General features: G+C 41.9%; 1 protein-coding gene across 9 annotated transcripts in view; it reads right to left on the bottom strand.

Annotated features, from left to right (window-relative positions):
• Nucleotides 1-223: 223 nt before the first annotated feature.
• The window catches only part of syne3 (spectrin repeat containing, nuclear envelope family member 3), a 103238-nt gene continuing 75484 nt past the window's right edge, over nucleotides 224-27977 (bottom strand). For 7 of the 9 annotated variants that reach the window (XM_041214550.1, XM_041214551.1, XM_041214552.1 and 4 more), the window contains 2 exons: nucleotides 17773-17808; nucleotides 224-4418 (listed from right to left, as the gene is read on the bottom strand). In XM_041214550.1, the coding sequence (XP_041070484.1) occupies nucleotides 4221-4418; nucleotides 17773-17808 (234 nt within the window). In that variant the 3' untranslated portion in view covers nucleotides 224-4220. The remainder of the gene's footprint in view (nucleotides 4419-17772; nucleotides 17809-27977) is intronic. The other 2 variants (XM_041214553.1, XM_041214549.1) reach the window with 1 other exon arrangement.

A 27977-nucleotide genomic window follows, 5' to 3' on the forward strand; every position in this document is an offset into this window, starting at 1 on the left:
TCATTTATTTTTCCTGGATCTAGAATGGATGACTTTACACTTTCTAATATTGAACTCCAACTGCATATTTTGCCCACTCACTCAGTCATTTTGGTCCTTCCTGCTCCAATCTCCCTTATTTACTGTACTACTTGATTACTATTACCAGCAAGGTTGGATACAGTGCTCTTCTATTCCTTTATCCAATTCATTGATAACATTAAGTCCAGACTTTGACAAAGGGTGAGGTCTTCAAGTAAAAACTTTAATAAAGATATTAAAATACATAAAATGCAATGGATACATTTAATCAGGTTGTGAAATATGTAATACTTAACTTTTTTTAATTCTTTAAAACTTTGCTTTGGACTTTCAAAACAGAACAAATGGCAACAGCATTCAAAAACATTTTGAGTGACTCAATTGGTTTGCCAACAGAACAGCAAAATGTTCATGTGTGGGTTTCCATTAGAAGTTTTTACTAAAGTGTATGTGTATTGATTTCCATTAAATTGTTACATGGATTTTGAATGTTTAAAAGCCGACTCAAAATCGTAACACAGGAATTAAGATTTTTAGACAGCAAGTGAATACATGTGTATATGTAATGTATATATTTGGGTAAGGACCCTCCAAATTGGTTAAGAGATTTCTTTTAAGATTGCTCAATTTAAGCATTGCAAGAGCATTTTACATTATTAATAGATGGCTAATTGAATGCTGCTTTTATTACTTGAAAATGATGTTGAATCAAATTTGCCATAATCAGATTATGAAACCCATGTATTTAAAGGGCAGTGTTAGTGTGGATATAAAATTGGCTAAGCGACAGACAGCAGAGAGTAGTGTTGAACAGTTGCTTTTCAGACTGGAAGAAAGTATATAGTGGTGTCCCCCAGAGGTGGTTGTTATGATTACCGTTCCTTCCGCTATATATTAATAATCTGTGTAATAAAAAGAAAAAAAAACTTACCTTAAGTTTAAGTTGGAGTTCAGGAACTCCAGTTTCCAGTGGGCCTTGGGACTTCTGGACATGCGCCGGCCGGGAAATGGCCACACATGCGCAGTGCGTCCGTTTTTATGTTCTTCAGCCAAGGACCGGCTCTGCGTACACACGCAGAAAAGTAAAACAGTGCAAAACTGACCTGAAGAGGAGTGCCATTCAAGAGGTGTCCCAGGGAGCAGAACACAGGAAGGGGGACAGGGAGAAGGTCCAAACAAAGATGATCCCAAACCAGGGAGTGGGATAGAAAAATGTCCCAGAAGGTGGTCTCAGTTAAGGGACAGGAACAGAGATCAGAAATCCTGGTAAACAAAGTTGATAAAAAGGAACAGAGCAATTGGCTCCGTATTACAGAGAGAGAGCTGCAGGGAGCTGACTTGAAGCAGAGTGAGCTCGAGAGAAGCCTGAAGATAAGAGGGCAGTCGATAGTTGGTGACTACATGCTGCGGGCCATAAATACATAGGTACCCTTTTGGAGCAGTGTTCAGCTTAACACAAATGAACACCTGAAAGTGTACTTGGAAGTTGGAGTGTACACAGACATCCTGAGGAAAGGAATCTCAGAAAGCAAGATTCAAACCCTGGGGATGAATCCTGGTTGAAGCTGTCCAAGTGAGAGCAACGTGTGGGAGAGAATTCCCAGGTGAGTTTCAAATGTGAAGATTGGAAATCCTCATGAGAAATACTGAGTTTCAGTGAGGTTGGTTGGCTCACAGTGCGACAAGCTTCTGGATGGATTGTTGAAAAATGCATGGAATCTGCTTGGGTCGCATCTATCATTTACTTTGGAGTGCGGCATGTCTGTGCACAGTTTGCCAGTTGGTTCACACATACCGCATACTTGCCCTGAATATTAGAGCATAAGATACATACAGTAAATTGTTTTATCTTTCTGAATTTGTATGTATCTGTAAAGTAAAGCTGGGGTGAAGGAAGTGAATATTTGAATCATTTTCTTTTGTTTGAATTGAGATCTTCCCAGACTTTTTGTCTGGTGTAATATAGTTCCTTTTTCTTGTTTAATAAATGTTTATTCTTTATGTTAAAAGTTTATCAGTGTGAATTTGTTCAGTATGTTTCCTTCACAGTTTCAAAAAAAAGTTGGGATCTATCAAGCCAGGTTTCACTCTGGTATCTGATTTGTCCAGTAGTAACATCCGCTGGGATTAACACCTGGACTTGGGTATATAGGGCAAAATTGCAATGCAGATGGCACAAAACTTAGAAATAGAATAAACAGTGAGAAAAATAGTAACAGACTTCAAAAGGAGATAGACTGATGAAACGGACAGACACATAGCGGATAAAATTTAAATGCACAGTAGTGGTAAGTGATGCATTATGGAAGGAAAATCGAGGAGATGCAATGCAAATGAAATGATACAATTTTAAAAGGGATGCAGGAGTAGAGACTGGGGTATACATACACAAATCATTGGAAGTGACAACAATTTGCACTTATATTTAATGTAGTAAAACAACCCAAGATGCTTCACAAGAGCATTAACAAAGAAAATTTGACATTGGGCAATATAAGATATTGGAACTGTGGTTAAAAGCTTGACCAAAGGTTTTAAGGATCATCTTAAAGGGGGAAAGAGAAGTAGCTAGGCAGAGACATTTAGGGAGGGAATTCCAAAGCTTAGGGCCTAAGCAGCTGAAGGCACTGCTGTACGTGGAGAAGTGATTGAAATTAGGGGTGTGTAGGTGGCCACAACTGGAGGAGTACAGAGAACTCAAAGGATTAAGGAATGGAGGAGATTAAAGCTAGGGTAGGTTGATGCAATGGAGGCATTTTAAAACAAGGATGAGAACTTTAAAATCAAGGAATTGGTGGATCGGGTGCCAATATAGGTCAGCTAGCACAGGGGTGATAGATAGCCAGGACTAGGCAAGTTAGGATATGGGCAGCTGAATTTTAGATGAGCTAAAGTTTATGTAAGTGAACAAGGATTGCATTAGAACAGTCAATACGCAGGACAAATTTGGAGAAGCCTGTTAAAAAAAAAGCATACACAATCCTTTGTTTTATTAATAGAGAATAGAGCACAAAATCAACGTAGTTATTCTATACCCTTATAAATTACTGGCTAAATCCCAGCTGGAGTATTGTGCCCAATTCTATGCTTTAAGATTGATGCCAAAACCTTGGAATGGGTGCAGAAGAACTTTACTAGAATAGTAAGAGGTATGAGGAACTCCATTCATGAGGAGAGACTGGAGAAGCTGGGGTTGATCTCCTTAGAGCAGGGAAGGTTAAAGGGGAGATTTAATAGAGATGTTCAAAATCAGAGGTTTTGATAATGTAAATAAGGAGGAACTCTTTCCAGTGGCAGGGGGATTAATAATTAGAGCACTCAGAATAAAGCTAATTGTCAGAAGAACTGGGAGTGGGGGGTTGGGTGGGAGAGGTGGGGGGCAGGTGTGGGGAGTGAGGAAAGAGCAGGGAATAAGGCAAACTGTATAGCTCTTCAAATGCTGGCACAGGCACGGTGGAGCAAATGAGCCTCCTGTGCTGATGTGATTGAACTTGTGTCCTAAATACCAAATACTCTGGAAATAACAGCAAGGAGATAGTTGAACTTCAATAGCGTAATTTTGGCTGATATTTATGATGGAACTCTTGCAATATAACATCAGTTAAATTTTAAAAATAATACTGATTTTCAGGTTAGAAAATTCCTTCATGTACAGATTGAATGAGTAATTTCTGGTAACTTTGGTCAGCCAGAGATATAAATTTATGGCTAACAATATAAAGTAAATTCTCACCTTGGCCAGTCACAGAAGTTACATCCCTCAATTTCACTAATCAAAAATCAGATTTAAAAGTGAATATTGCTGAATGCAAGATGAGGGCTGGAATCTCAAACTTCAGCCAGAAACTGATATAAAAATGGGTAATGGTTCTAAATAAATTACTTTGACTTCATAGATAAAATAATTTATTTCTGAAAAGGCCCAATATTATACGGAGGGAAATACTGACAAAAGTTTATTATGGAGCCTTATCCTCAAGCAAATATCTGTTGATGTCACAGTGCTGCAAACAGTAGGCCTCCATACTAATACCTTCAAAATAATCAAGCAACTTCTGGTGGAGTCTGTCAGGAAGTAAAATATCAGTGTGAATACTGATATCATCACAGCTAATAGAACAAGGGAATGAGTTGTATTCTCCAGCATCACTGGTGAAATGATTATAACCCAGTGCACAAAATGAACTCAAGGTGCCTGGCTATGTTGGAGGGGGACCCTGATATCTCAGTGTCAGGTAGAAAGAACGTGCAAAGTTGTTGACCACGCTGCAGCTGTCCTGTTCCTCAATCAGTGGCAGAAGAAAGGCGAGGAGCAGTAAGAGGAGCAGGAGTAGCTGGAGGGGGAGCGCTGCACAACAGGCACGGGACAAATAGTGGCAGATCTTTCCTGATGTCTTCTGGAAAACAAAGCAAAAAATGAAACTGATGAAAAGGCAGAGTGTTAGATTTCAGAGTTAATGTCAAGCACAGAAACACTGCAATATATCATAACCAATATTTTAACCTTCAAAAATGTAATATTTCATAAAACATTAAAGAAATTACTCTTCCAACTAAAATGTGGAAAACATTGAACAGTTATTTAAATAACTTTCCCTGCTGACTTTAGTTACCATTAAATGAGATTATCTGGTCATTTATTTGATTACTATTTATGAGAGCTTGCTGTGCACAAATTAGATGCCTCATTTTCCACATCACGACAACGACTGTAACACAAGTGCTTTGGAACGTCCTGAAGTTATTAAAGACACTGTATAAATAAAGTCTTTCTTCAACAGACCAGCACACCTATTACAACAAAATTGCAAAATCACCATTCCTCAAATTCACCACCGCAAGGTTAAGTTCATCTTCTGATAACAAGTATGTTGATGGTTCAATGCTGTTCAAATGGGAGAAGATAAGTGATAGAAAAGGAAATTCATCTTTGTGTGATGAGAGGAGTTACATGAAGAGAAGGATTAAAAAAATTTAGAAAAATTAATCAGGAAGATGGAGGATGACACTTTCAAACACATTAAAATCCTCATATTTCAAATGGAAATGGAATCTGGGTAAGGGCATTCTGAGAGCTTAGCTCCAATACTCAGTGCACAGGAAAACACGAATATACTGGCTGATGAGTTGGCAATTAAAGGACATTGATTTAATCTCATTATAGAATCTTTGGAATTCTCTACCCCAGAGGGCTGTGGAAGCTCAGTCACTGAATATGTTTAAAAATACTGACAGATAGTGTGGGGAAAAGGCACTGAAGTGGATGATCAGTCATGATCATATTGAATGATGGAGCAGGCTGAGTGGCCTACTCATGTTCCTACAGAATCCTTACAGGACAGAAGGAGACCATCCAGCCCATTAAGCCCATGCTGGCTCCCTGCTGAGCTATCCAATCTATCCCATTCTCCTGCAAGATTATTTCTTTCAAGTGCCCATCCAATTTCCTTTTGTACTCATTGAATGTTTTTGTTTCCACCAGCCCTGTAAGCAGCAAGTTCCAGGTCATTACCCCTCCGCAGCATTAAAAAAATTCTTCTTCATGTTCTTCCCATCTCTACCGCCCAAAGCTTAGTTCTTGTACTGTCACTTAAGGTGGACAAAGAAAAGCTATTCCTATTACCTAAATCTGTCATAATCTTGTACACCTCAATTAAATATCCCCTCAAACTACTTTGCTTCAAGGAGAACAACCCCAGCATCTCAAACCTAACCTTGTATCTAAAATCCCCCATCCCTGGAACCATTCTGGTAAATCTCCTCCACACCCTCTCAAGGACCCTCACATCCTTCCTAAAGTGTGGTGACTAGAACTGGACGCGATATTCTAGTTGTGACCTATCCAGAGCTTTATACAAGTTCAGCATAACATCCCTGTTTTTGTTCTTAATACCTCTACTTATGAAGTCCAAGATCTCATATGCTTTGCTAACTACTCCTTCAAAATGTCTTACCACCTTCAAAGATTTACGTACATGAACTCCCAGGTCCCTCTGTCTTTGGACATTCTATAGAAATATGACATTAAGTATAGTATCAAAAGAATGAACAAAGTTAGATACATCACTTCCTAATAATGCAATAACATGCTGTTAACTTCAATGCTATCTCCAATAGCATTCATCATTGTGTCTAACACTCCAATAAACCTCTCACTACCACCTTCTCAAGGCAATTAAGAATGTGCAGCAAATGCTGGTCTTGACAGTGATACGCCCCAGTAACGAATAAAAACTCACAATATTTGAACATCTTGGCACCTCCCATATCTGTGCCCAGTTCCCGCAATTAGAGGTGTGAATCCCTCCAATCATGTTTCTGCCCTGTCATGTAAACAGCCATTAACTGAAACAGCCATAACCAAAGAGAGATGGGACTGATTGCATTGCTCTACAGCGAACCGGCATGGTCTGAATGGGGGAGAATGGTTTCCTTTTGTGCCGTAATGACTCTATAACCAAAATATGATTGTCTGTGTCCTGGTGCACATTCCCCCTTCATCCTTCTTGATCTGTTTCAAATATGGTCATTCACATTGACATCGCGTCTTCTACCTGTTAAACTTCAGCTGGACGAAACCTCTGCTGCCTACATCAACCTGGCATAAAGTCCCATTAACCCATTACTGCTGTTCTCTGACAAAATGCTACACTGTTAGGTGAATGAATGAAATGTTAAACCAATATCCATCTACTCATTCAGGTAGATGCAAAATATCTTTCTCTCTTTCTGTCTTAATATAATTTTCTATGTTAAGTGCACCTTATCAACATAAATTTTTGATCTTGTTGGTGCTGTATCTAATCACCCAAAAATATCCATCACCATCCCTAGTCACCTATTGGAGGATTATCTTGCCAATCTTCGTCCTGTCCAACTCACTACTCCCTTTATTGACACCATGGACTCTGCCAGCAGATCAGCTCTCACTGGCCCACAATTCATCTCCCTCTAGATTGTCTGATTAGTTGTGAAGAAGGTTCTTGTCATCCATGAACTTGTGAATTACTGCATCAACATTATGGCCTTAACGGAAACCAGGGATGATGCCACCTTGCCATCTAATGAAGCCTCCCCACCTGGCCATATATTCCATGCCTTCCACAATATTTGATGGTGGTGGAGCTCTCATCACCAAATCACACCTTGGCCTGGCCTCCTACTCCTCTGGTACTTTCTCCTCCTTTCAACATCTCAACTTGTTCCACTCCTCTTATTTCTCTGTCATTGGCAGGAAAAGCTTGCTGAACAATGGGCTATCTTCAAAAAGGAGATGGTTTGGACACAGTCACGGTATGTTCCCTCAAAAGGGAAGGGTAGAGCAAATAAAATCCAGAGCTCCTGGATGACAAAGGAGATAGAAATTAAGTTAAAGAAGAAAAAGTGTGCTTATGTGTCGGGTAGCAAATACAATTGAGAACCAAAACAAAAACAGAATTACCTGGAAAAACTCAGCAGGTCTGGCAGCATCAGCGGAGAAGAAAAGGGTTGACGTTTCAAGTCCTCATGACCCTTCAACAGAACTGGTTGAATCCCAGGAGCGGGGTGAAATATAAGCTGGTTTAAGGTGGGGGGTGGGGGGGTTGGGGAGGTGTTTGGGGGGGGGGAGGGTGGGGGGGGGGGGGGGGGAGAGAGAGAGAAGAGAGAAGCGGAGGGGGGTGGTGAGGTTGTAGGGACAAGCAAGCAATGATAGGAGCAGATAATCAAAAGATGTCACAGACAAAAGAACACAGAGGTGTTGAAGTTGGTGATATTATCTAAACGAATGTGCTAATTAAGAATGGATGGTAGGGCACTCAAGCTATAGCTCTAGTGGGGTTGGGGGGCATAAAAGATTTAAAAATAATGGAAATAGGTGGGAAAAGAAAAATCTATATAAATTATTGGAAAAAACAAAAGGAAGGGGGAAGAAACAGAAAGGGGGTGGGGATGGAGGCGGGAGTTCAAGATCTAAAGTTGTTGAATTCAATATTCAGTCCGGAAGGCTATAAAGTGCCTAGTTGGAAATGAGGTGCTGTTCCTCCAGTTTGCGTTGGGCTTCACTGGAACAATGCAGCAGGCCAAGGACAGACATGTGGGCAAGAGAGCAGGGTGGAGTGTTAAAATGGCAAGCAACAGGGAGGTTTGGGTCATTCTTGCAGACAGACCGCAGGTGTTCTGCAAAGCGGTTGCCCAGTTTACATTTGGTAAAGGATACTATTCTAAAGGGTGTGCAGGAGCAGCGAGACCTGGGTGTATATGTATATAAGTCATTAAAGGAGGCAGGACAGGTAAGAGCTGTTTCTAAAGCATACAGTATTCTCAGCTTCATTAATAGAGGCATAGAGTACAAGAGCAGGGAGGTTATGATGAACTTGTATAAGACACTGGTTAGACCTCAGCTGGAGTACTGTGTACAGTTCTGGGTGCCACACTATAGGAAGGAGGTGAACGCATTGGAGAGAGTGCAGAAGAGGTTTACGAGAATGGTTCCAGGGATGAGACACTTCAGTTATGAGGAAAGACTGGAGAAGTTGGGATTGTTTTCCAAAGAGAGGAGAAGGCTGAGAGGAGGCGTGATAGAAGTTTTCAAAATCACAAGGGGTCTAGACAGAGTAGATAGGTAGAAACTGTTCCCGCTCGTAAATGGATCGAGAACCAGAGGGCACAGTTTTAAAGTGTTTTGCAAAAGAAGCAAATGCAAGGTGAGAAAAAGCTTTTTCACGCAGCAGGTAGTTAGGGTTTGGAATGCACTGCCTGGAAGTGTGGAGGAGGCAGGTTCAATTGAGGCATTCGAGGGGGCATTATTTCTATTTAGATAATCTTCCAACGTGCAGGGTTACGGAGAAAAGGCAGGAGATTGGCACTAAGTTAAAATGCTCAGAGAGAAGGTGCAGACACAATGGGCCAAATGGCCTTCTTCCACACTGTAAGAATTCTGTGATTCTGCCAAAATCATGGCTCTCTACTGCTCTAAGTACAATAAAAATTTTCTCAGATTTTTCACTGCTTTCCTCCCTCAGCCTCTGCAATGAATGACTGCTCTTCCTTGGTGATTTCAACCTATATCTCAACTCATTACATTTTCTTTCCTAATAAAAGCAAAGTACTGCAGATGCTGGAAATCTGAAATAAAAACAGAAAATGCTGGAAAAACTCAGCCGGTCAAGCAGCACCAGTGGAGAGAGAAACAGAGTTAATGTTTCAAGTCCATATGGTTCTTCTTCAGAACTCAGAGTTATCATAAGGACTTGAAACTTTAACTCTGTTTCTCTCTCCACAGATGCTGCCAGACCCGCTGAAATTTTCCAGCATTTTCTGTTTTTATTTGTTTTCTTTTCTCTTAGTTCACTACCCTCTTATCCTTCCTAAATCTCTCTCTTCAAGTAAATTCCCATCCACACTCACAACCACCTCCATGGCCTTGCCATCTCATGCGGTCTTGGTAGTCATGCTGTATCAATTACAGATAGGTCATCTCTGGGCACTTCCTTGTATCACTCACTCACATCCCCCTTCCATTCCCAACCCTACCACCCTTTGTATCCATCCCTGGGAAAAAACTATCCCTCAATTAACTTACAAATGCACTTTCACAGTCCCAACAGTCTAGTCTTTAGTCATCTGTTTGCACATTTCTGCAGCTAATGATTTAATCAAACACACCCTTGTCTTCACTGTTGATGTGCTAATCCCCAATAAAGATCATTATTCTCTCTCACACTGGCAGTTTCCCTCTGGTACAGCCCTCACGTCCACTCCCTTAAGTCCACGGGGCACAGATATGAAAAGATATGGCAGAAAATCGAACATCACATCATAATTAAGAACATAAGAACAAAAAAAATAGGAGGCAGCCACTATTTGACATTGCTCCGCCTATCAATTACACCATGATTGACCTGATTGTGGAGGTCAGCTCCACTTTCCCACCTGTTCCCCATAACCTTTCATGCCCTTGTTTTCCACATTCAAACTCAGCCTTGAATATATTCAATGACCCAGCATCCACTGCTCTCTGTGGAAGAGAATTCAAAAGACTAACAACCTTCTGAAAGAAGAAATTCCTCTTCATTTCTGTCTTAAATAGAAGACCCCTTATTTTGAAACTGTGCTCCTGGTTCCAGGTTCTCCCACAAGGGGAAACATTCTCTCAGCATCTACCCTATCAAGCCTCCTCAGGATCTTATAACATCCCTTCAATTCTTTTCAACTTCAAGTATATGCCGACCCTGCTCAACATTTCCTTATAAGACAACTCCTTCATCCCAAGAATCAACCTAGCTAACCATCTCTGAGCTGCCTCCAATGCAAGTATAATCCTCCTTAAATAAGTAGACTAAAGCTGTATGCAGTACACCAAATGTAGTCTTAGCAATGCCTTGTACAGTTGTAGCGAGTGTTTACTTTTATATTCCATTCCCCTTGCAATAAAGGCCAACTTTCAATTTGTTTACCTAATTACTTGGGCACTAACATTTGGTGATGAATGAATGAGGATACCCAGATCCTTCTGTGCCACAGCATTCTGCAGTTTCTCCCCATGGATAAGAAATTGGCTGAGTGACAGGAAACAGAGAGTAGTGATAAATGGGTGTTTTTCAGATTAGAGGAAAGTCTTTAGTGGAGTTCCCCAATGGTCAGTGTTGGGGCCCTTGCTCTTCCTGATATATATTAATGACCTAGTCTGAGGTGTGCAGGGCATGATTTCAAAATTTGCAGATGATACGAAGATTGAAAGCGTTGTCAACTATGAGGAGGATAGTCTTGAACTTCAAAAGGACATAGACATGTTGGTGGATTGGGCAGACAAATGGCCGGAAGAGTATGGAGAGACAGTATAACGTAAAGGGAGGAACTCTAAAGGAGGTGCAGGAATACAGGGACCTCACCGTGTATGTACAAAAGTCATTGAAATTGGCAGGGCATGTTGAGAGAGCAGTTAATAAAACATATAGTATCTTAGGTTTTATTAATAGGGGCATTGAGTACAAGAGTAAGGAGGTTGCATTGAACTTGTATAAGACACTAGTTAGGCCTCATCTGGAGTGCTGCATCCAGTTCTGGGCACCATACTTGAAGATGGATGTGAAGGCATTAGAGAGAGTACAGAGGAGATTCACAAGAATGATTCCAGAGATAAAGAACTGTAGCTATGAGGATAGATTGGAGAGGTTGGGACTGTTCTCCTTGGAGAAAGGAAGGCTGTGAGGAGACTTGATAGAGGTATTTGAGATCCTGAGGGATATGGACAGGGTAAAAAGTGAGAAACTGTTCCCACTCAAGAGAGCATCAAGAACTAGGGCACAGATTGAAAATAATTGGCAAAATGAATAAATTTGATGTGAGGAAAATTTTTTTCACCCAGAGGGTGGCTGGGGTCTGGAACGAACTTCCTGAAAGGGTGGTGGAGGCTGATTCGAATGGGGTATTCAAAAAGGAATTGAATTGCCATCTGAAAAGAATGTGCAGGGTTATGGGGATAAGGCAGGGGGCTGGGACTAGGTAGAATGCTCTTTCAGAGAGCCAGTGCAGACTCAATAGGCGAATGGCCTCCTTCTCCACTGTAAAAATAAATACTGTGGCTACAAGAAGTCAGAAGTTGGGGATTCTGCAGCAAGTAACTCACCATCTGAGTTCCTAAAGCCTGTGCACCATCTACAAGGCACAATTCAATGGGTGTAATGGAATACTCCTCACTTGCCTGGATGCATGCAGCTCATACTCCTTTAGCAGCACCTTTTTCTTAGTCCTACTTATGTTATTGATACCCACGTGGACCACGACAGCTGGATCCTTCCCCTCCCTTTCCGAGTTCCTCTCCAGCCCTGAGATGTCGTCCTTAACCCTGGCACCAGACAGGCAACACAGCCTTTCGGTCTCCCGTTCTCAGTTGCAGAGAGCAGTATCTATTCCCCTATACTGTACCCGACTACTACTTCTTTCCTTTTAACTACCCCCAACCTGAATGGTGCCCTGCACTATAACTGTGGTTAGTTTGTTCATCACCCCTGCAATTCCTGCTTTTGTCTGCAGAGGCTGTAAGTACATCCCACCTGTCGGTTAAGTGCAAGGGCTGAGTTCCTTCATTGCTACCTTCTAGATCCCCATACCTGCCTCACTCGTAGTCACACCCTCCCATCCCTGGCCATGGACCAAATCTGAAGTGTCTAAGAGGTGTGAATGCCTCCTGGAACAAAGTGTCCAGATAACTTTCTCTCTCTGATGCATTACAGTGTCTGAAGCTTGGGCTTCAGCTCATTAACGCTAAACCAAAGTTCCTCGATTGCAGATATTTTCTGCAAATGTGGTTGTTGTGGATCACAATGGTGTCATAGGAACATAAGAAACAGAGGCAGGAGTAGACCACACTGCCCATCGAGCCTGCTCTGCACTCAATATGATCATGACTGATCTTGGAGTTCAACTCCATTTTCACAACCGTTCCCCATGTCCCTTGATTCCCTGAGAGACCATAAATCTGTCTATCCCAGCCTTAAATGTATTCAACGATGCAGCATCCATTACCCTCTGGGGTAGAGAAGTCCCAAGATTCGCGATCTTTGAGTAAAGTAATTTCTCTTCATCTCAGCCCTAAATGATCGGCCCCTTATCCTGAGACTGTGCCCCCGTGTTTTAGATTCACCAGCCAGTGAAAACAATCTTTCGGTATCTACCCTATCAAACTCCTTCAGAATCTTGGAGGTTTCAATGAGATCACCTCTCATTCTTCTAAATTCCAAAGAATGATAGACCCAATTTACTCAGCCTCTCATCATAGGACAACCCCCTCATCCCAGGTAACAATTTAGTGAACCTGTGCCGTGCCACCACCAATGTAAGTATGTCCTTTCTTAAATGTGAAGACCAAAACTGCACAAAATGTTCCCAGATGTGGTTTCACCAAAGCCCTGTACAACTGGAGCAAGGCTTATTTTTTCTTGTACTCCAACCCCCTTGCAATTCCAATCCCCTTGCAATAAAGGCCAACATGCAATTTGCCTTTCTAATTGTTTGCTATACCTGCATGCTAACTTTCTGCGATCCTTGTATGAACACACCCAAGTCTGTTTGAACATCAACACTTACAAATTTCACACCTTTTAAAAATTATTGCTTTTTTATTCTTACGACCAAAGTGAATAACTTCACACTTCCCTACATCTTACTCCATCTGCCATCTTGTTGTCTACACACACAACCTGTCTATATCTCTTTGCAGCCTGTGTCCTTCCCAAAGCTTACCTTTCCCACCTAGCATGGTATCAGCAAACTTAAGATACATTACTCTCCATCTCTTCATCTAAATCATTGATATAGGTTGTAAATAGCTGAGGCCCCAACACTGATCCTTGTGACACTCCACTATTCACTGCTTGCTAACTTGAAAAAGCCCCGTTTATGTCCATTCTCCATTTTCTATCTGTTAACCAATCCCCTAACTCCATGAATCCTTATACTACCTATTAACCTTTTGTATGGCACCTCATCAAATACCTTTTGAAAATCCAGGTATACTACATCTACTGGTTCCCCTCTATCTACTCTGCTAGTTACATCCTCAAAAAACTCTAATAATTTTGTTAAACAGCTTTTCCCTTTAGTAAAACCAGGTTGGCTTGTTTTAATCTTTTAATGCTTTTCTAAGTGCAATGTTAAAACTTCCTTAATAACATATTCCAGTATTTTCCCAACAACTGATATTAAGCTAACTGGCCTCTAGTTCCCTATTTTCTCTCTCCCTCCTTTCTTGAAAAGTGTTGTAACATTTGCCAACTTTCAATCTAGTGGGATCATTCCCAAATCTAAGGAATTTTGGAAAACAGCTAGCACATCCACTATCTCGACACCAACTCTTTTAGAACCCTAGAGTGTAGGCCATCAGGTCCTGGGGATTTGTTGGATTTTAGTCCCTTAAGTTTCTCCAATGCTTTATCTCTTTTATAAATTTCCCTAATTTCCTCATTCTTTTAAGACTCTAGGTCATTGTCCATTTCTTGTCTGTAATTTGTGTATCCTACTGTGAAGACAGACACAAAATATTTGTTCAATGCCTCATTTCCTCATTCCCCATGATAATTTCTCCTGTCTGCATCTAAGAGACCAATGTTTACGAACGCACGAACATATGAATTAGGAGTAGGCCACTCAGCCCTTCAAGCCCGCTCCGCCATTCAATAAGATCATGGCTGATCTGATTCTAATCTTAGTTCCATATTTCCCCCAACCCCCGATAGCCTTTCACCTCCTTGCTTATCACGAATCTATCTACCTCTGCCTTTAAAAACTTCATAGATTCCCCCACAAGAGGAAACATTCTCTCCACATCCACCCTGTCAAGGCCCCTCACAATATTAAAGGTTTCAATCAGGTTGCCTCTTACTCTTATAAACTCCAGTGGATACAAGTTTAGCCTGTCAAACATCCATCATCACATAAGGATCTGGGGATCTGGTCCAGAGTGCAGAAGGATGACGCTTCAGTGGCACAACAGATGACATCAGCTTAAATGAACTTGCAGGACATGATTGCTGGCAGGTCATTTGGAAATATGTTGAACAAGATTGGAGCTAGCAATGAGTCCTGTGGTAGTCCATTGGCCTGCCTGTCTTCAGCATGCATTTCTTTTGTCTAAATCATTTGCTGTGAAGGAGTATTTCAACAGCTGTCCCGATCCTTGTGGGAAGCATTATGGACAGCTTTAGGAGCAGACCCTTGTGCCACACTGTATCATAGGCAGATGTGATGTCCAGAAGCCCTATGGCTGTCTTCAGGTTCTTTTGGAAGCCATTTTTGATGTAGGTGGTGAGTGCCAGAACTCGATCACATATGCTGCGTCCCTTACAAAACCAGCTTGGTCGGCATTAAGGATGGTCTCTACTTCCGGAGATACGCATTGCAGGATAAGATGCTCAAAGATCTTAAAGCACAAAGAAAGTAATGAAACTGGTCGATAGTTGGCTGCCAATGTGAGATCTTTTCCAGGTTTTGGAATGGCAGTGATTTTTCCCATATGCCACACTTTCAGGAGTGAGTTTGAGCTGATGATTCTTCAGTAGAACTGAGTCAGCCAAGCTTTGGCACCAAGATGTTTCAGGAATTCTGGTGAGATGTTGTCATATCCTGCTGCTTTGCTACATTTCAGGCCCGTTAATGCTTTGTCCAGTTCTGTGATCTTGAGGGGATCAGGGCTGCCATGCTCTGCATGTTGCTGGCAATTTTTCAGTTTGTTATAGGTGATGTTTTTTATTTCCTTTTCCAATGGTGTCCTTGTTACATGGAGCAGATGGCTGGCAACTTGCTTCGGGGAGACTGATGGGCGATTTAACTTCGGTGATATTTGAGCTACTCCAAGGTGGTGAATCAGGCTCCAACACATCCCAGTGGATTGAGTGAAATTGAGCCCTGCTGTCATTTCCACCCATCTGGCACGAAGTGCAGCGTTAAGAGATTCGGTGTGGTGGTCTGCTATATCAGGGTCACCAGATGATTCGTATTCCTTTAGGAGTGCTGCACTCTCTGCATCAAGGCATGGGATGTAGATGGATCGATAACCACGAGGGATAGCTGTGCAAGCAGTTTTGTGAATGGTACGAGGAAATTGTTTATATGATTCTTCCACAGGTATATTTATGAATAGCTATAGTTACAATGATGTGGTCAAAGGTCTCGCTGTATTTTGCCCAATCTGCTTTACGGAAGTTCCATCGCATCTTCTTTGCTCTGTTGATGACTGGAAGGCATACGCCAATATGGATGAGCAATGGCCTGTGTTGACTCTGTGGGGAGTGATCCAGGGCTAGGCACTGTACTGGTTGGGGGTGACAATCAAGGGAACTGACCCAGCACAGGTCAGGTGAGTAATTCCCAACCCATCTGGCTGAATAGAACATTCCTCGTTGCTTGGGGTTGTTTATCAGGGTGTGGTCATTTCTGGAGACCCACTCTAGGAGTTATTCACATTCACTGTCTGGTACTGAGTAACCCCAGTCCATGTGGTGGCTGTTGAAACATCCCCTATAGGTACCTGGGACAGTATTGACAGGATTTGCTGTTCCCAACTGTAGGCTTGTACATGTTTGTAATATGGAAACCACCAACCTAAATTGTATCACAAAATGTGGTTGATGACAATGCGACTGCATCAGCAACATCGAATCGGAAATAGATGGTATGGTCATGCTTAGCATTAGGGCAGGAGCACTGTTGGCCAAAGCCTTTGATGTAATAGCAACATGCTGCTTCAGTTCCAATATGGGTCTCTTGCAGGCAAATTATGTCAATGGAGCGTTGGGAGGCAAGACATTCAATAAGGTTTTGTCTGGCAGCTGATAGTCACTCAACATTTAAGTTGTAAGATTCAGAGAGCATGCCCTATTGCCATAAAACCAAAAGACCGGCTCAATATTGAGACTGACAGTTCTGGTGGGAAGACTGGGAACCTGCAAGGGGGCTCTTGCAGAGTCCTTTATTTACCACTTATTTACACCTCCATAACATCACCTGTCTTCACCCCGTCTCAGTTCAACTGCTGCTGAAACCCACATTCATGCCTTTGTTACCTCTAGATTTGATTATTCCAATGCACTCCTGGCTGGTCTCCCACATTCTACCTTGCCTGAATTTGAGGTCATCCAAAAGTCTGCTGCCTGCGATTTAACTCACACCAAGTACTGGTTCCTTTTCACCACTGTGCCCGCTGACCTACACCCAGTCAAGCAACATCTTGATTCTAAAATTCTCATCCTTGTTTTCAAATCCCTCCATAGCCTCACTCCTCCCTATCTCTATAATCTCCTCCAACCTCAAAACCCTCCAAGATATCTGTGCTCCTCTAACTCTGGCCTCCCAAGTATCCTTGATTTTAATCACTCCCTTAATGGTGGCTGGGCCTTCAGTTGCCTAGGTCCTAGGCTCGGGAATTCCCTCCCTCAGTGCCTCTCTACTCAACTTTCCTTTTTTAAGATGCTCTTTAAAACCTCCCTCTTTGATCAAACTTTTGGTCATCCAACCTAATGTCTCAATATGTGGTTTGGTGTCACATTTTGTTTTGTAATACTCCTGTGAAGCGCTACGGGATGTTTCTTACATTAAGGCACCATATAACTGTAAGTTGTCATAGTTGTCAAATTTGTCACCATATCTAATAATATTTCAACATTAAACATATCCTGAACTTGCGTTGTCAGGGTTTTCTTATAATGCTAAAATGTCTGAGCATCATAAAGGCAAAGATCAAAAGCAGGAACAGAAAAACCGAGTGGGGTAGAAGACATGTCATTCAATTTTGTGTGGATAGTCTCATCCGAGCATAGATCGGTGAGGAATTGGGATATTTAAACTTAAATTCTGTTCAATTCTTAAGCTGTTCTCAGGTTAGTGTAGCAATACAATAGTGCCAGGGCCAGTGTGTCACACTGAATGTGTAATTTAAATTTGTTTTTGTTGGGTAGGGTGTTCCGGGAATTTTATTGGAACCCGATTCAATATTACCCTAAAAACTGCAAACGAGTACCCTGACCTGGTCCAGAGGCTACAGCTTATGGGTTCTGCAAAGAAATCCCAAAATGAGTCTTCTAATACTTGAAGGATATGCTGAAATGATAACCAATTAGTACACTTGCAACAGAAAGTAGCTGAAAAACTGCCCTTCACCTGCCTCCTCAGTGAGAGATCGGTAATGAGAGACAGCACACCATAACTTGACAAAATTGTAAGGAAAGGAACAAACTGAATCAACCACACACAAAAGATTTAAGGGAATGAAATTACCTTTCTGAATTCATCTACCTCATCCTCGCCTTGAATCTGAAGAAACAAACATGAAAGTACAGCAGTAAGAAAACAGCACACTACTAGAGCAACGGAGAGGTAACAGGCAATGCAGTACAAACACTGGACACCACATTGCAGGAACATCAAGCAATGCAGTACAGACACTGGGCATTACTTTGTGGGGGGCACCAATGCAGCACAGACACTGGACATTACATTGTGGGGGGCACCAATGCAGTACAGACACTGGACATTACATTGTGGGGGGCACCAATGCAGCACAAACACTGGGCATTATTACACTGTAGGGCACCAAATCAGTATAAACACTGGGCAACACATTGTGGGGGCACCAAACAATGCAGCACAAACACTGGGCCTTACATTGTGGGGGGCACCAATGCAGCACAAACACTGGGCATTACATTGTGGGGGCACCAATGCAGTATAAACACTGGGCATTGCATTGTGGGGGGCACCAATGTAGCACAGACACTGGGCATTACATTGTGAAGACAGCAAGCAATGCAATACAAACACTGGACAACACAGTGTGGAATACCAACTGAGATACTACTTTGCACAGTGAACAAATGAAGTAAATATACCTTTACGTTGCATTATTTAATCCTAAAGCAGTTCTGGATGGGTATTGTTGCACTCATCGCGTGGCAATGATGATAGCGACCGTTTTGTTATAATCTGGCCTCCGATCAATTTGAGCCGTAACAACACTTATACATCAGCTTTCATGCGAAAAAGACACCCCAGGGTGTTTCACAAAAAAGTTGGCAAAAGATGGACACTGAGCCAAATACAGAACAATACAGCACAGAAGGTGATATTAAAAGAGGAAATGAAAGGCTTATTCCAAGTAGTGGATTTTATGAAGACTCTTAAAGGAGGAGAGGATGAAAGAGACAGGCAGTGGAAGGTCTGGACAGCTGAAGACACGACTGTTAATGGTGGAGCAAAGTTTGCAAGTTTCAGAAATAGGGAGGGATGTGGAGCTGGAGGAGGTTACAGAGATAGGGAGAGATGATCAGCTGGAAGGGGTCACAGAGATAGGAAGCGGTGTACAGCTTGAGGAGCTTACAAAGATAGGGAAGGTTATATGGGCTAGAGGAAGTTACAGAGACTGGGGGATGTAATACTGGAGGAGGTACAGAGATAGGGAAGGTTATAGAGGCTAGGGGAGATTACAGAGATAGAGGTAGGGCTGGAGGAGGTTATAGACATTGGAAGCAATGTAGAACCGGAGGAGGTTACAGAGATATCGAGTGTCACAGGGGCTGGAGGACGTTACAACTGAGAAGGGTGATGTTACGAAGGTGAAAGCAGAGGATATGGGGTGAGCAGTTCAGCTTGGGTTCGAGAAGAATACTGAGATTATGGACAGTCTGGTTTAAACCGAGGCACAGCTGGGAGAGGTGTGGACTTGGAAATATAGCTTGTGGAGATGAGTACAGAAATAAAGAAGTCTTGTCAGGAAGGGATACAAACATACGAAATAGGAGCAGAAGTAGGCCGCGCCTTGAGCCTGCTCTGCCGTTCAATAAGATCATGGCTGATCTGTTTGCATTTCTAATTCCACATTCCCAGCTACCTCCACTAACCTTTGATTCCCTTGCTAACAAGAATTTATCTACCTCTGCCTTAAAAATATTCAATGGCCCCACCTCCACCACCTTTGCAGGCAGAGTTCCAAAGTCTCTCAACCCTCAGAAAAAAAATTCTCCTCATACTGACCTAAAAGGGCAACCCCCAATTTTAAAACAGTGCCCCCTCATTCTGGACTCACCCACAAGAGGAAACATCATTTCCACGTCCACCTTGTCAAGACTGTTTAGGACCTTCTATACTTCAATCAAGTCACCTCTCACTCTTTTAAACTCCAGTGGAAACAAGCCCAGCCTGTCCAACCTTTCCTCATAAGAGAATTCACTCATTTCAGGTATCAACCTCGTAAACCTCCTCTGAACCGCCTCCAACGCATTTACATCCTTCCTTAAATAAGGAGACCAAAACTGCACACAGTATTCGAGATGTGGTCTCACTGATGCCCTGTTTAACTGAAGCGTAACATCCTTTTACTTTATGTTCAATTCCTTTTGTAATAAAGGATAGCATTCCATTAGCCATCTTAGTTACTTGCTATACCAGCATAATAACTTTTTGTGACTCATACACTTGAACACCTAGATCCCTCTGCACCTCAGAATTCTGCAGTCGTTCTCCATTTAAGTAATATTCTGCCTTTTTATTCTTCCTACCAAAGAGAACAACTTCATATTTTCCCACATTACACTTCATCTGCCAGGTTTGTGCCCACTCACTCAACCTATCTATATCTGTGTGCAATCTCCTTACGTGCTCTTCACAACATGTTGAGCTGGAGGAGATTACAGAAACAAAGATGATTGAGGTAATGGATGAATTAAGACATGAGGAAGAGAGTTAAATTGGACGAAATAGAGAACAGAAGCGAATGCAGGTCACCAAGGACAGGGATGATGGGCAATTGCAACTTGGTGCAGTTTAGGATATAGGCAGATGAATTGGAGGTTGGCTGGGAGAGATTTGGATTAACTGAAGGATCAGAAGATTATCATCAGCAGGTGTGCTGAAGGAGGGGCTGAGAAGGCTGAGGTTACGGAGGTAAAAGCAGAGGATATGGGGTGAGCAGTTCAGCTTGGGTTCGAGAAGAATGCTGAGATTATGAACAGTCTGGTTCAAACTGAGGCATGGCTGGGAGAGGTGTGGGCTTGGATATACGGTTTGTGGAGATTGGAGTACAGAAATAAGGAAGTCTTGCCGGAATTGCACAGGCTTTGGTGAGACCACACCTGGAGTATTTTGTATGGTTTGGGTCTCCGCATCTATTGAAGGATATATACTTACATTGGAGGTGGTACAGGGAAGGTTCACTAGATTGGTTCCTGGAATGAGAAGCTTGTGTCAAGATGAGAGGTGGAGCAAATTAGGCCGAGGCTTTCTGGAGTTTAGAAGAATGAAAGGCAATCTTATGGAAACAGACAAGATGCTGAAGGGGAATGACAGGGTAGACACTCAGAGATTGATTCCCCTAGCTGGGGGATCGAGGTCAAGAGCGCACAGTCTCAGGATCAGGGGATGATTATTTACCTCTGAGATTAAAAATTTCTTCACTTAGAGCATTGTGAAGCTTTGGAGCTCTTCCCCAGATGGCTACGGATGGTCTCTCATTGGTGATATTTAAGTCACAGAATCCATATGGCACAGAAGGAGCAATCCAGTTAGTCCCATTCCCTCACTCCATCCCTACAGTCCTTCAATTTCCCTCAATTGTCTACCCAATTTCCTTTTGAAATCATGACCATCTCTACTTCCACCATTCTCATAGGCACCAAGGTTCAGGTCATCACCACCTGCTGTGTTCTAAAAAAATCTTCCTCACATTCCCTGCTGCATCTCTTGCCCAAAACCTTACATCTGTGTCCCCTAGTCCTTGTACCATCACCTAATGAGAACAGATTTTTTTGTCCCGCTGTATGGATCTGTCATAATCTTATATACATCTTTCAGATCGCCTCCCAACCTCCTCTTCAAGGAGAACCACCCCAATTTCTCCACCCTCGCCTTGTAGCTAAAATTTCTCATCCCTGAAATGATTCTGGTAAATCTCCTCTATATTCCTCCTAAAGTCAGTGACTCAACTGAACACAATCTGCTAGAGCTTTATAAAGGTTCTGCACACTTCCCTGCTTTCTACTCAATACCTCTAATTATAAAGCACAGATCTCTATGCTTTGCTGGCTACTCTCAATACGTCCTACCACCTTCAAAGTTCTATGAACTCTCTAAGTCCCTCTAATTTTGCACATTCTTTGGAATTGTACCATTAAGTCTATATTGCCTCTCCCTGTTCCTTCTGCAAAATGCACTATCCCACACTTCTTTGGATTAAAATCCATCTGCCAGTTGTCTGCCTATTCTGCTAGCTTATCTATGTCCTGTTTTAGTCAATTGTTATCCTCACTGTTTACCACAAATTTAGTATCATTGGTAAATTTTGAAGCTTTACCCTGTATTCCCATTCCAAGTTATTTATATTTCAAAAAGCAGTGGTCTTAGCATTTTCTCCAATGCCCTCATACCACCACCTGCAAGTTCCCCTCCAAGTCACTCACCATCCTGACTTGGAAACATATTGCCGTTCCTTCACTGTCAAAATCCTGGAACTTCGTTCCTAACAGCACTGTGGATGTACCTGCACCACATGGACTGCAGCAGTTCAAGAAAGCAGCTCACCTCCATCTTCTCAAGGGTAACTAGGGATGGGCAATAATTGCTGGCCCAGCCAGCAAAAGCCCATATCCCATGAATGAATTTTTAAAAAATCCTTCCTAAAGTGCAACACCCAGAACTGTTTGCAATACTCCAGCTAAGGCCGAACTAGTGTCTTGTACAAATTCAACATAATATTCTTGCTATTGTACTCTATGCTCCTATTAATAAAACCTAGGATATTGTATGCTCTATTAACCGCTTGCTCAACCTGTCCTGCTGCCTTCAATGACTTATGCACATATACACCCAAGTCCCTCTGCTCCTGCACCCTCTTTAGAGTTGTACCCTTTATTTTATATTGTCTCTCCATGTTCTTCCTACCAAAATGAATCACTTCACACTTTTCTGCTTTAAATTTCATCTGCCACCTGTCTGCCCATTCCACCAACTTGTTCATGTGCTTTTGAAGTTCTATTCTATCCTCCTTACAGTTCACAATGCTTCCAAGTTTCGTACCATCTGCAAAGTTTGAAATTCTGCCCTGTACACGAAGATCTGGATTATTAATATATAGCAGGAAAAACAAGGCTCCCAACACTGACCCCGAGAAACTCCAGAACAAATCTTCCTCCAGGCCAAAAAACATCCATTGCCTATTATCCCCCGTTTCCTATCACTCAGCCAATTTCATATCCATGTTGCTACTGTCCCTTTTATTTCATGAGCTATAACTTTGCTCACAAGTCTATTGTGTGGCACTGTATCAAATGCCTTTTAGAAGTCCACGTACACCACATCAACAGCATTGCCTTTATCAACTGTTACCTCTTCAAAAAACTCCACCATGTTAGATAAACACAATTTTTCCTTAAGAAATCCACGCTATCTTTCCTTTGTTAACCCACATTTGTCCATCTGACTATTAATTTTGTCCCAAATTATTGTTTCTAGATATTCCCTCACCACCAAAGTTAAACTGACTAGCCTGTAGTTGCTGGACTTATCTTTACACCTTTTTTTGAAAAGGGCGCATCGTTTGAAGTTCTCCAGTCCTCTGACTCTGAGAAAGACTGAAACGTTATGGCCAGTGCCTCTGCAATTTCCACTCTGTCATGGCCACAGCCAAATCCCAGAGGGAAACTTGGCTTACAGGCCATAAGCTTTTTTTTAATATCCTGAAAATGAGAAGACGACATACCAATCTCAGCAGCAAAAGGTCCAATAACACTTTTGGGATTTAAAACATTAAAAGTAAAAGTTTTATTAACAAAAATAAAGGAAAACTTAAGCACACAAGATTACAGTTACACAATTAAAGTCAGTCTTACAAAAGAATCCCCCCAAAACACTCTGCTTGGTCAAACCCACAATACTCCCTTACAGATGTCTACAATGAAATCCAGTAATGTTACAAAAGGCAAACTGCTATAGCTTCAGTAAAGGTGTACCACATAACCTTAAGTCTCTTCCACTTTGCGGTAGAATCCACTTCAGAATAAAACTGCTTATTGCAGTCCAAGACATTTCTGGCTTGACTGGATGGGTGATTCAAACTGTTTCCTCTCCTAGCCCAGAACTCCAACTATCTCAACACCAAAAAACAGCTCCAGCTATTTCTAGCCATCTCTATCTCAACAGCTATCCACAGTAACTTTAATATACCTTTTCCCTTTCATCTCCGTTCCATTGTCCTCACACTTCTTTGAAACTCAGATCCTTCCAAATATAAGATCTTTCATGTTTCCATCTCGTCTTTGCTTTGGATTAATAAAATATAATATCCCCACTACCATTTACCTATGGAACTCCTGCAAGATGCAAACATGTTTCTTTCTACCTTTGAGTCCCCTTTGATATTCAAACTCTCAACTTATCTAAAAATGCAAATGTTTGATCTAACCTATTTACCTGTACCTCAAACTTAACACCTCTAAGCCTTTCATGTTTCCAAATCCCCCAGATAACCTAAATCCTGTCAAACTCTGCCCAGCTTAATTAACTAACACACACCACACACACAAACCCCACCCTCGATGCATCTCATTCCTGTCCTGATGCCCAATCAATTTTTAGTACAGACTGCCTATCTAATACCGCCTCCTTACCAATTTTAAACTGTTCTAGTGTCTGAATTATTTCCTCTTTCACCAAGGCCTGGGTAGCATCATCTTTGGTAAAGACAGATACAAAGTATTCATTTAATATCTCAGCCATGTCCTGTGCCTCCATGTGTAAATCCTGGTCCCTAATCGACCATACTCCTCCTTTTAACACCCTTTTACTATTTCTGCGCCTGTAGAAGACCTTGGGATCCCCTATGTTAGCTACCAGTCTCTTTTCATGCTCTCTCTTTGCTTCTCTTATTTGCTTTTCCACCTTCTCTCTGAACTTTCTATAGTCATCCTGATTCTCAACTGTAATTTCTACCTGACATCTGTCATAAGCACATTTTTTCTTATTTAACTTAATTGCTCTCTCTTGTCATCCAGGGAGCTCAGGATTTGTTTTCCCTACTTTTCTCTTTCAAAGGAACATACCTTCACTGTGCCTGAACTCTCTATCTTCTTTGAACGTAGCCCATTGTGCAGCTATCATTTTTCCTGCCAACCTTTGACTCCAATTTATTTGGCCCAGGTCCATTCTTACTCGATTCAAGTTAGCTTTTCCCCAGTTAATTATTCTTACTCTGGGTCTGTCTTTGCCCTTTTCCATAGTCATCCTAAACCTTTTGACATAATGATCACTGCCCCCTAAATGTTCCCCAACTGACACGATCCACTTGACCCACCTCAGTCCCAGGAACCAGGTCTAGAAGTGCTTCCTTTCTTGTTGGACTGGAAACATACCGTAGAAAATTTTTCTGAACACACTCCATGAACTCTAGCCCCTCAATGCCCTTTACACTACTACTATCCCAGTCTGTATTTGGATAAGTCCAACATTATAACTACATTAAGTTTTGCACCTCTATAATTTCCTGGCAAATATGTTCCTCTACATCCTCCCCACTAGTTGGTGACCTATAGACTATACCGAGCAGTGTAATTTCACCTTTTTTGGTCCTTAGCTCTAACCAAATAGATTTTTTCCCTGACCCCTTTGGGACATCTTCTTTCTCTAGCACTGCAATGCTCTCCTTAACCAATACCACCAGCCTTCTCCCTTTTCTTCCTTTCCTATCTTTCCTGTACACCTTGAATCCAGGAATATTTTAATACCCAGTCCTGCCCTTTTAGCCAGGTCTCTATATAGCACAATTCCACATGACAATCTGTGCCTGTAACTCACCAATCTTATCTACCACATTCTGTGCATTCACATACATGCACAGTAGCCCTGCTTTAGGCTTTATTACTTTCTCCCTCTGACTCCACCTATTAACTTACTATTCCTTATTCTAGGGCTATGTATCTCTCCCAGTATTCTGTATACCTTGATAATCCTCTCTGACAGTTTATCCTGGTTCCCACGTTAAATGTTGCAAATGCAAATTGAGTGCATGCTCCAGTTCTGATTAAGAGCAATGATACTAATTGGTAAAGTTAAGAGCATAAGAACCAGTTTCTACATGTGTGGGTGGACTGTGTGGTAGGGGAAAGTAGTCTGCACCTATGTTATACTGGCTTTTGTGAATAAACCTATTCTGAAGACAGACTGCATCCAGCTTCTTGCTTTGCCAGAATGATCTTTAGTGAACTAACACCCACACCAGTGCCGAGTTAATTTAAACACTCCCAACAGCGTTAGCAAAACACCCGACAAAGGACTCAGTCCCAGCTCTGTTCAGGTGCAACCTGTCTGGCCTGCACAGGTCCCATCTCCCCAAAGCCAGTCCCAATGTCCCAAGAATCGAAAGCTCTCCATCCTGCACCATCTTTTCACCCACAGATTCATCTGATTTATCTTCCTATCTCTATATTGACTTGTGCATGGCACTGAGTGTAATCCAGAGATTACTACTTTTCAGGTCCTGTTGGCTAATTTTCTACCTGGATCCCTAAATTCTGACTGCCGGACCACATTCTTCTTTCTGTTTATGTCATTCATAGCAATGCAGACTATGACTACTGGCTGTTCATCCTCCCCACTCAGAGTGCTCCGCAGCTGCTCAGTGACATCCTTGACCCTGACACCAAGAAGGTAACACATCACCTTGGATTCATGTTTGTGGCCACAGAAATGCCCATCTATTCCTGTCAGGAAGATATAATAATTTTCATAATGTTATTCGTACTTGTTGTAGAGTAATAGTGCGAATTGTGTCTATGTCTGAGTGTGCGCACGCATGACTTAATTGAATTAAAAGCAGCTGGTCTGAAGGCTTTGATGGAACAGAAGATAAGCTAGGTTTGAAATGTTAAGCAGGTGAACATAGGTGTAAAGGGAACATTTGCATTTATAAAATAAACCAGACTAGATTTATTTCAAAGGAGGAGTGAAATGTTTCACCTAGCTAGGAGAAGTTAAGAAACTGTGTTTATTTTTCCCAATGATTACTAGTAAAATTGGTACTTTGATGGATTTTATTATTAGAGGGGTAAAGTCTAAAGACAGAGTGAAACAATGGGAATTTGCCTTCAAAGGGGGAAATATGTATAAAGGAGCGTATGTGTATAAAGATTATGTGTAAGGGCAGGCATTCTAAGATCTAAAACAAGTGTGAAAAAGCCTCCAGCATCTAAATCTCAAGCTGCTGTCTACAAAGAACTGAAGTTAAGAAAACTCACTTTGAATTGGATTGTTCAGAGTACTGTGTTTCTTTGCCTGGGTCTTAGATTTTTTTAAATTCATTCGTGGGATGTGGACATTGCTGGCTTGGCCAGCATTTATTGCACAGCTCTAACTGCCGTTGTTCAGAGTCAACCACATTGCTGTGGATTGAGTCACATGTAGCCCAGGTCACGTAAAGACAGCAGATTTCCTTCCCTAAAGGACATTAGTGAACCAGATGGGTTTTTACAATCAGCAATAGTTTCACCGTCATCATTAGACTTTTAATTCTGGATTTTTTTTTATTGGATTCAAGTTCCACCATCTGTCATGGTAGAATTCGAACCAGGGTCCCCAGAGTATTATCCCTGGGTTTACGGATTATGGTCCAGTGACAATACCACTATGCCATCTCCTCCCCCTGATTAACTAGAGGATTTAGAAGTTATTGTTGTAGTAATTTGTAGATCTATGTGTGTACTTAAAGTAATTTCTTCTTTTAATAAAGGGTTAATTTAGTTTTGTAAGAAACCTATAAGACTTGATGGTCTTATCATTACTGAATTCAGGGCACACATCTCGAAATTTATACAAATTGCAAAACAGTTGTGGCAGTTGTTTCAAATTTCCCTTTGGGATTTGAACAGCTTAACATTTACCATTGGCTGTGCCATAACAATTACCCTATTGTTTTCCCAGCCTTCCCTGTACTACCCTGTAGAACTGAGCCACCTGTGATGCCATGGACTTGGCTCTGGCTGCACTTCCCAGATAAGCCATCACTCTCATCAGTATTCAGAACTGAATACTGGCTGGTGAGTGAGATACACTCAGGGCACTCCTGCACTACCTGCCTGGTTCCTTTTGATCTTCTGGGTCATCCATTCCCCCTCTCTCTGTATACCATTAAGCTGTGACCACATCTACAAATGCACTATGCACAAAGCTCTCAACCTCATGGATGCTTCACAATGATGCTAGCTGCTTCCCAAGTGCCGAAACCAGGAGCTCACACTGCTGCAACTGATGACACTTCCTACACAAATGCTTAACCAGGACACAGGAAATATCCTGGAGTTTTTTTAAAATATATTTATTCATGGGAGGTAGCTGACGCTGGCTAGGGGTACATTTATTGCCCATCCCTAACTCTCCTTGAGAAGGTGGTGCTGAGCCGCTGCAGTCCATATGATGTAGATACACAAACAGTGCTGTTAGGGAGG

Source organism: Carcharodon carcharias, chromosome 20, assembly GCF_017639515.1.
Source record: "Carcharodon carcharias isolate sCarCar2 chromosome 20, sCarCar2.pri, whole genome shotgun sequence".
Taxonomy (NCBI): domain Eukaryota; kingdom Metazoa; phylum Chordata; class Chondrichthyes; order Lamniformes; family Lamnidae; genus Carcharodon; species Carcharodon carcharias.